The sequence below is a fragment of the Melanotaenia boesemani genome, chromosome 17 (genome assembly GCF_017639745.1).
Source record: "Melanotaenia boesemani isolate fMelBoe1 chromosome 17, fMelBoe1.pri, whole genome shotgun sequence".
Lineage (NCBI taxonomy): Eukaryota > Metazoa > Chordata > Actinopteri > Atheriniformes > Melanotaeniidae > Melanotaenia > Melanotaenia boesemani.
Genome location: NC_055698.1, coordinates 16,277,294 through 16,287,310, shown reverse-complemented (window position 1 = coordinate 16,287,310; position 10,017 = coordinate 16,277,294). Strand labels below are relative to the sequence as shown.

The following is a 10,017-nucleotide window of genomic DNA, read 5'->3' as shown; positions in this document are numbered from 1 at the left end:
TCAGCGTGCTGCTCCCATCTGTATGGTGCCTCCTTTGAGGATGCTACCTCCTCATTTCCATATACGTCAGTCATGTTGCATGTGGTTTTAAGAAAGATTTTATACAAAAAAAGAAGGTCTCTCTGAGTGTAGGAATCATAAGGGACTGTTAGGTGATATGAAAAGTGTATGTTTGCAGACGTGTCAGGATGTGACTTTGTATTTATTGAAACAACACAATGTTAAAACAATCGCAATAAATTTATCGTGATGTGTGCAATCAATGACGACAGGGTGAAGGGACTGTGTTAACTTCTCTGCAGTGTTATAAAGAGATGCATCCATGCGTGAATACATGCATAAGGCTCAACACCAGGCACCAGACCGACTAACAGGGAAGTCCTGAGGCTGCTGAGCTGGTGCTGCCACTGCTGCTGCTAAACTGCTGCAGGACCCAACATCTGCTGCCTGCAAGAAGGGACATACTGTTGCCCTTTCACCCATTAGTATGGCGCCAGTAGAATGGAATGACCTATTTATTTGCCATCTCATATATATACTAATTCTTTACATAATAAAAACAATTATTGTTTTTATATGACTAAACCTTGACTTCTACATAAATACTGTAAAATCCAAATGTAATTTATTTTTTATTGCTCAGATTTTTCAAAGTAAGTAAATGAATAGAGGTGAAATTATTCCTTTTTGTATATGTTCAGTGGGGCTCAGATTTGCTGAGATGTTGATCTCATTCTCCACGATTTCCACAATTCCCACCCTCAGCTTTGACCTGGAAGTAATGGAAGAAACTAGTATATCAAAAAAAGAAGAAGACAGTAAAAGCAGATATTAAACATAAACAATATAGAAATCTAATTTATAAACAATTAGGCATAAAACAGCTACAAAATGTATAAAAAGAGTTGCAAAGTTAAAAAAAAAAATAGCTGAAAACAGAATTGCTTGTCAAATTGTTTTATTCATTTCAGTCTATGATGTAATAAATGAATCCATAAAAAGCCCAAATACAAGCCGAAAAGAGGAATGCTGCCACTGCTGGAGGAGATGGGTGCACGCTGATCAAAGAAGCATTTCCCCTCCTGTGCTTGTATACTGGGACAGGGTGAGTAGTTTAATTAAATGGCTAATTTATTATTCAGTGGAAAGACACTAAATGATAAAATAAATTCTGAACTGCCACCTTAAGATTGCACTGTATTCTCAGTGACTATAATGTGAAGTTATAGTACAGAAGCTGAGTCACAGTAATGTTAGTGGTGCTTTTCAAAATCACTAGTGAAGTTAACAGGCAATAATTCCTGGGATTCTGTGTGTTTATAACAAACCAAATTTGAATTTGATGGATAGTATGGCATCAATGTGATTACTTAGGAATATTTTAATGAAACCTTTCTTTTCAGTGTAAAAATAATGTATTTATTTATATAAATGTTTTCACATTCTGGAGCAGACATAAAAAAGCACACACACACACACACACACATATATATATATATATATATATATATATATATATATATATATATTTTTTTTTTGCCGTTGTTTTGCATGGTGCATATTGACCTCACTCAAGAATCACCACAGCAAGAAAAAAAGTCATGTGTCATGCAACCTGCATCAATGCATGATGTTTTAAATTGTGACATGGTTACTTAATAAAGCTTTTTTAGTATAACTTAATTTATTCTTTGTCCAGTTTACTTTCAGGGTTTCCATCTTCAGCTGTAACGCGTTTTTATCAAGTGGAATAAGAATTTACCATTCAGTGCTGCCTGGTTGTGTCCGAGTAGCTCTGACTGTGTTTCATCTGTCCATTACTGTGACAGACTGCTGTGCTGTTTAATTCTATCACAATGGTTGAGTTGACCATATCCCCAGAAACGGAGTTGAGTCAAAAGAAATACAGGCTTCACTAAAAGCATAAAAATGATAACTTAAATGCCTTCATCTATTGATCTTTCTTGTTTAAAAAGAATAGAAATCTTTTGACTGGGATTTTTTAAAAAAAAGACCTCACATGGAAGGAGCAGAAATAAGAGGTAGATGGAGAGAAAAGTCATTTTATTCAGTCTTTTGCCCCAGAAAATGTCATTCCAGTGACTGAGGACACAACATCCATTTCCATCTCCATCCACTCTATCTATCTCTCTCTTTCTTTCTCATTCATTGTCATTGGCTTTTCCCTTTAAGTGCACTTTCGCCCACACCACTTGGAAATTGATTGAAACAAAATGTCACAATTATGCCCTGTAGCTCGCCGCTTCAATTATTCATCAATTAGGGGCTCGGCTCCTTTTTTTCTTTCCTCTGAGCTGATTTTTCATTCAGTTTGCTCGAGATGTATGGCTCCCCTGCTGTTAACCAGTCCAAAGTCATTAGTTTCTGGGTTTGCAATTAAACCTGATGCATTATGCATGAGGCTCCGACTCAGCAGACACATGCAGCAGCAGCGGCCGCGGCAGCTATAGCGAACGAGCTGGTAAGCTCTGGAGGCGTGGATGAGAAATTAATTTACTAGCAATGAAGTTCTCTCTATCTCTCCCTCTCTCTCTATCTTTCTGTTGTCTGGCAGGTTGGAACAGATGCCAGAAGATGAAGATGGGAGGTAGGGATAGGGCAGACAAGAGAAGAGGCTCTCCAGACTGTCACATGTGTCAAGGATTATCTTAACAGTTCATTTCTGCTTTTTTAAATAACTTGATGTAACAAGTGGATTTTATAAAGGCTTGATGAGGAGCAAACATGGTAAACATTTTTATCTGCACACACTAACAAATGTCAAGAAAACATTTGTGGCATGTTCAAAATCTCTGAAAGCAATATGCTTTACAAAAAACAACTCAATCCACCTGCTCTACCTTGTAACACTGAGATCTGCTCTTTTATAATAAACTAAAAAAAAGCTGTATGGTTCACAGCACAGATTATCTGTGCATACTTGTGATGGACAATGAGACTGGGACCTGTCAAATGTAGAATTTTCAATGAGTATGTGCTGCCACCTAGTGACCACTTAACAAAATGTCACTTATGTTTGAGTATAAAAACTTCAGAATTTCACAGACACACATACCAGTGCCAGTTCCAGACCAATATTAGCAGGGGCAGGCTGGAGCCAGCTGATGGAGAGGCACATTCATGAGAAAATAACACAACAAAGAGCCTTGAAGGATTTCAAAATGTACTGTTTAATTAAGGCAATGTTATAACAGCAATTCAATTACATTTTTAAAACAAAACTATTTGAATAAAAACATGTGAATCACTCGGTCCTTCATCTCAGCGAGGAAGTGAAACAGTATTTGTCCCAGCATCTTGTAATTTTAGATTAATGATTAAAGAAAATGTGTTTAGTTGTGTTAACACAAACACAATTAAAGCTAACGTAGCGTGGCTACAGCTCTGTGATGGATCTCCATGCAATCATTGCCCGTTTGTGCTTCTCAGGTTTGGCATGGATGGAAAAACTAGAAGTAGCTTCTTCTAGTTCTTGTATAAAGATGGTGCTTTATCAGTGTTTGGGGTTTTAGAGGGCAAAACTTTTTCCAGCATAATAATATGCATTCTGGTTATTTTTAGTATTCAAGCCAGTTGGAGCTGGACTTCCTGATATCTGATGGAAATGTTAATCAGAAGGCATGCCCAAATTCAGCTTCTCCAAACTTTATTGTTTATGCATTAATACATTAAACATAATGAATGTGTTGATTCCACAAATTAGTCTTTTGGTATTAAAGCAGTAATTTCAACATAAATCTTTGAAATACAGTTAAAGCCGACGGCCACCAGTGGTGCATCCAATTATTGGATCTGACTGGAAAATTGAGCTACACTTTAGTCCCATATCCTGGTTAGAGTGGAATTATCGCAAAAAAAAAAAAAATTATGAATGCCTTAGGCTCTGCCTCAGCAGAGGGACCACAGACCACAAACCTGCTGTCAGGGTGGCACTGGCCCACTTACACATACAATATAAAACATCTAACTAATCAATAATCAATCATTTTCTTTATTGTTCCCGGAGGGAAATTGGTTTTGCAGCCAGAACAGACATACAGGATAATCATAAAAAAAAAAAGAAAAAAAAGAAAATCAGAACCAATGGCATGTGTCAAAAAAATAGTTTCTCACAATTCAGTAACATCAAATAAACAAAACAGGATAAATAAAATGTTAGGGTTCCTGTCTGTCTCCCCTGTGTGTGTGTTCCTGGATTGCCCTAGTGTGTGCGTTTGGCTCCCTCTGTCTGTCTTGCGTGTCATGTCTGTTCCTGGCCAGGAGATTTACCAAGGCAGCAATCACCTCACCTGGGCTGATCTCCACACCAGGATCTCATCTACCAATCAAACCACCACAGTACTTAAACATGGGACCTTTCTACATTCCTCGCCTGATCGTCCAGTTACCCATCTGGTATATCGTGGCCTCTCTAGTTCTCAGCTTGATTCAGTTCATGTTTTTACAACTTCTGTCTTGTGTCTAGACTAACCCTGTCTGCCTCGCCAACCTTCTGGATTGTTTTCCCCAGCTCCAATCCACTCCCTCATCTCTGACTCCTACCAACTTCACGCCCCACTCTGCCTGCCCATCCTCTCTGTCAGCAGCGAACCACCATGGTCAACGGATCCTGAACGTGGATTAAACTGCTTCCAGATTCAGCTCAAGTCTTCATTAAAACCCTTTCTATTCGATCCATCCTCTGTCTTCTGGTTGCTCTGTGTCTGCACCGTGGGGTTCAAAAACCATTGCCTGTCTGACTCGTCGTAACATAAAATCCCACTTCGTCCTCCCTACAGAGGCCCTGGAACGATGGCCCAAACGTAGTAAGACAAACTTACTCTGGAGAGGGTGGTTCAGGCAGTTCAATAAAGAATGAGCCTTCATCACAACATTATTGTAAAAGATGGCCAAAAAGGCCCCCTGCTGGGACCCAGAAACTTTGCCAGCAGCGTTCATTAAACTACCCAAATGGTTCTTGTTGGCCAGATTTAAGCTCCCAAACCAAGCAATAACACAAAAACATCAAACTGATTCAATTACACTTTTAAAAAAGGAAACATTTCAGTGCACAAATTAAAAGATCTAATCTTTCTTAAAAAGAATAATCTCTTTTTAGAGGTGAAGTCAGTCTGAGGCTCAAAACACTATTTATTATTAATAACCACACCCCAATAATTCATAGCTGTCCACCTTCCCAACAGCAGCTGCTTTAATAAAAGTAGATGGTTGGTATAGTGAAGACTTTCTCAAATTAATGACCATACCTTTGGTTTTAGACACATTTACGTGGAGGAAAGATTATCACACCAGCTAACAAAATCTTCCATAACCTGCCCCATGTGCTCTCACCACCCTCAAGAAGGCTAACGATGGCCGTGTTGTCAGCAAATTTTAAAATATATCTGTTAGTAACATTACCGTGACACTCATCAATGTATAGCATATATAAAAGTGGAGAGAGACAACAACCCAGTGTGGAACCCGTAGAAGAGGGAGCATATCAGAAATCGCATCATTCACCTTCACACACTGACCAGGTAAGAAAATCCAAAATCCGGCAAATCAAAGCAGGATGAAGTTTGAAGTTATCAATGAGCCTTTCAGCCAATAAATAAGGTTGTATTGGTACTGTTGGTGCATCTGAGCAACAGCAGCTTGCCATCATTAATGGGACAATAAATTCTAAATGATATCAGGAAAGAAAATGTCTAGGCTTTGGTCTGTAAGGTGAAACTTAATAGAAAGTGGGTCACTTAGCTGAACAATACAAGCTGATCTTTCAGAGAAGTATCCATCCATCCATCCATTATCTGCCGCTTATCCGGAGATGGAGCAGGGGCAGCTGCCTCAGCAGGGAAACCCAGACTTCCCTCTCCCCGGCCACATTCACCAGCTCATCCGGAGGGATCCCGAGGTGTTCCCAGGCCAGCCGAGAGATGTAGTCCGTCCAGCGCGTCCTAGGTCCTCCCCGGGGCCTCTTCCCGGTGGGACTTGCCCGGAACACTTCACCAAGTAGGCGTCCGGGAGGCATCCTAACCAGATGCCCGAGCCACCTCATCTGGCTCCTCTCGATGTGGAGGAGCAGCGGCTCTACTCTGAGCCCCTCCCAGATCACCGAGCTTCTCACCGTATCTCTAAGGGAGAGCCGGCCACCCTGCGGAGAAAACTCATTTTGGCCGCTTGTATTCGCGATTTTGTTCTTTCGGTCACTACCCACAGCTCATGTCCATTTCAGAGAAGTATTAAAAAAGAAAAAAGTTGATACTGGGAAATTAACAGGTTAACAGCTAGGTACAGACAGACACATTTCCTCAATTAAATAGCAATTTAAAATTGTTGTCTGATATATTTTATAAGGTTTGTATATCTACCAATAACACTTTAAATAAGAATCTTAAGATGCTTTAGTTAAATTAGTTTGCAGAAAATCCCTGTCAGTTCACCAATTCAACTAAACATATTTTACAAGGTGTCATCATCTCATTCTTTTCACTATTTTTAAAGGAAATATCTTATACTATGAGTAAGGCAAAAGTAGACACCTGACCTTCTTTAGATTTATAAAATGCACACACTCAAGCCAAGTGGTTAAGAAAGGTCCCCGGCAAACTGCACAACAGCTGCTAAAGGCCAACAAGGTAGTCAGGCTTGGGTAATGAGGAAGCATCATGTCGACCAGAGAGAACCTGTTCCTCTGCTCTCTCAAAACAAATCTGGACACCAGTTCCTAATGAGACACAAAGACATAAATGCACCATTAAAATAGCACTAGGAACAAAATTACTGTAAATATCTTAAGTCTTATCTGTTAAAATTAGAGACTTACCTTTAGTGTAAACACCTCAAACTCCTGCAGCAATAGCACCGATGCACATTGCACAAACCTGTTACCCTCACAGTACAGTTCCTTCAGCGGCAGCAGGTGGAACTAGACAGTGTTACCATAGACAGAAAGTGAGAACGTTTCATGTTTTTTCTGTGATTTTAGATTACAACATCAACATAGAGTTCATTCTGATAATTCTACATGCTGTACATCAACAGGGAATATGGTCAACTTGTTCCCAGCCATATCAAGAACTTAAATTTAGTCAGTGTCTTAACTCCCTGGATGAGAAATCAGGCAAGATTGAAATGTAGGAAATTTTATAGGTGAAGTTTATAATTTCAGGTGTTGCTTGAAGTCTTCATTTTTAAAGATGTCTTATTCCTGGAAAATGAGGAGGCAAATGAAACCTGTGATGCTACTTACCCCACAACAAATAATAACAGAAATAATAATAATAATAATAGTCAGATGATTAAATATCCACCTCTGGCAGGCTGGTCAGCTTGTTTCTAGCTGCATACAGCTTTGTCAGCTCTCTGAACTGGCACAGCTGCTAAGGTAGCCAAACAGGGCTGTTGTAAGTTAAGTCAGAAAAAACATAGTGAGATGACAGATTTCTTCAGGAAGTTCCTCTACATTATTGTCCAGCAAACTCAGATGTTGAAGTTTGCTTAAGCTAAAAAGATAAACAGATTTATGATTTGACCATCACAGGACAGCTGTGAAAACAATTTATCAGAGAATAACAAAGTTAAAATTGCTTCTTGTGATTATTGTGTCATTATTAGCTATTTATATTACAAGTGCAAGTGTGGAGAATCAATTCAGACATCATGGTGCTATTTGTGTACCTTTTAATCTCTGGTGGAAGTCTTTGAATCTTGTTGTGGTTTAGATTTAGGACAAGGTTTTGTAAACAACCTGAAAAACAAGGATTTTAAGATCATTGGGATCATTTCAGTTTTATTTTAATCATGCAAAACTGTAAGGACCTACCTATCACATCAGGAGGCACTACAGTAATTTGGTTTCTGAACAGGTACAGTTTTTTCAAGAATTCCAGATGGCCCAGAACAGCGGGAATCTCCTTTAGTGCATTATTTCCCAAATTCAACTCAACCAGCTAGCAGGCATTGCAGATGGAAAAGAGGCCTATGTAATCACATAACTGTGTGGTGTGTTCAGCATTTCAAGGACCACTTTGGCAGTCTTCCAATAAACAGATGAGCAAACAAACGAAGAAGACTCACTTGTTGCAAAGAGAGCAGCTCGGCGGGGAGGCCACTGATGAAGTTGTTGCTCAACAAGAGGACTGACAGGTGTGTTAATCTGCACACACACTCGGGGAGATTGTTTAATTTCTTGGAATTTAGATTTAAAGACATTGCTCTTTTATATAAACCGTTAAACAATGTCCCTGTCACTGGAGATAGTCTATTAGCCTTTTGCTAAAGGAAAAATCGGGAGACCGCTGTTGAGTCTCCATGGCTACAGAACACCCTCTGACACCTCCTGAGAGATTTGCTTGGAGCAGAGGCGACCTCCAGTGGTCAAAAGTTGACATAGCCGGATATTTCCATGTGGATTCAGTTTCATGATGTGTTCTTTTTTTTTCTTCTTCTTCTTTGTGTGTGTGTGTGGGTGTGTGTGTGTGCGTGTGTGTGTGTGAATGTGTGCTCTTGATTACATGGTTTGCGAAACCAATTTTTTTGGTTACACGCCAGCATTACAAAACCAATTTGGTTCACGAAACCACATTAGATGGTCTCGTAATTCAAGAATTTTAAAGTCTTATAACTTTTGAATAAATGTATGTAATATATATATGTGTGTGTGTACCATGGTTAAATAACTATTATTTTCAATTTATTTCGTTTTTTTGTTTTTAATTAGTATCCCATTGTTTTTATGGCCTGTACAAATGATGGTTCCTTAAACCATTGTGTGTGTGTGTGTAAACGCTGAAGAGTGGCCTCTGCAGGTGGGAAAAGTAACTGCAAGGAAAAATCCAAGTTACACATTTTCCCGGGAGGACATACACAACGGCGGGAAATTTTACCTACGTGACCAGCACTTCCCACGGATTTTTGGCTGGTGACCAGTCCTACTGTGGGTTTGTGCTGATTTTTCTGTGGATTTTTAGAGGCTGGATTTGTAATTCCTTTGGATTTTGGACCAATGATTATTTTTTTCAAACCATCTATTCAAGCGATGAATTCAAAAGTAAGTTTTGTTCTGTTTTAATAGATGTCTAACTATATGATATAGTGTCCGTGGACATATTTGATCTAGTAAAAATAGACATTATCACTTGTTAAGGTTTATATGTTTTTAATTGTGTAAAACTGACAAAAAAGACATAATGAACTATTTACCTTTAATTAAATGTCCCAACATTCTTGTAGGCGCTTATCGGATTTCTAGTTTTTAACCGGGCTCCACCCTTTATTTGACTTCATTTAGTGTAGCACAGACGGTTTGTCAACCAGAGTTGATTAGCTTATTTCCTTGTTTCTGCTGTCCCTTTCACTATGGTGACAAGAAAGATGATGACAAACGGATGATAATCATAGGCCACGTCAGTAATTGTTACAGGGAACTAAATAATTAATTATATTTGATTTGTACAACTTCACAATACTAATAGTCAGCAGTCTGATGGAAGTGATGGCATCACCCAGTTCAGACGTGTCACTCGGTCTCAACATATCATGCAAAGTAAATGCTACAAATAACAGTACCAATGAACTGTTGAACAGATGAACAGAACTTCTTAAAAAAGCTGCTAGTATTATTACTGACCTTGAGGAGGACAATCGGTGTCTCAAAGCTGAGCTGAAGAAAAAAGAAGTACTTCTCCACAAACTTATGGACGTGGCTTGTGGACAATCCAAGTGTCTTGCTTCACTCAGCGTTACTCTTCAGGACACTGCTCCGTGGGATCCATCTACCTGCCCACGGCCCTTTTTCTGTTCAACTCCCAGGCCAGGGTTGATATCAGATGAAGAGGTATTTGTCCGCGGACCAACGAGGATCTCAGAAAATACGCCCCGATCGCCGCCCCTGAGCCTGTCGAACAGATACTCCCCGGCGCCCCTTCGTACTAGCAGAACGGCACAGGTCCCTCCAGACTTGAAGTCCTCTCTTGACTTCCCTGCGCTCCGGAGGAGTACCCCGGATTGTGC

The 10,017-nt window shown here is 39.5% G+C and overlaps 1 protein-coding gene across 1 annotated transcript; it reads right to left on the bottom strand.

The window, feature by feature from the left end:
• Positions 1–345: 345 nt before the first annotated feature.
• Positions 346–8,460, bottom strand: lrrc69 (leucine rich repeat containing 69). The gene is given in 10 exon segments (XM_041966984.1): positions 346–447; positions 6,551–6,730; positions 6,830–6,931; positions 7,040–7,083; positions 7,086–7,110; positions 7,317–7,426; positions 7,429–7,508; positions 7,684–7,753; positions 7,829–7,955; positions 8,083–8,460. Coding segments are annotated over 10 exon segments (975 nt in total). The 5' UTR covers positions 8,218–8,460.
• Positions 8,461–10,017: the final 1,557 nt, after the last annotated feature.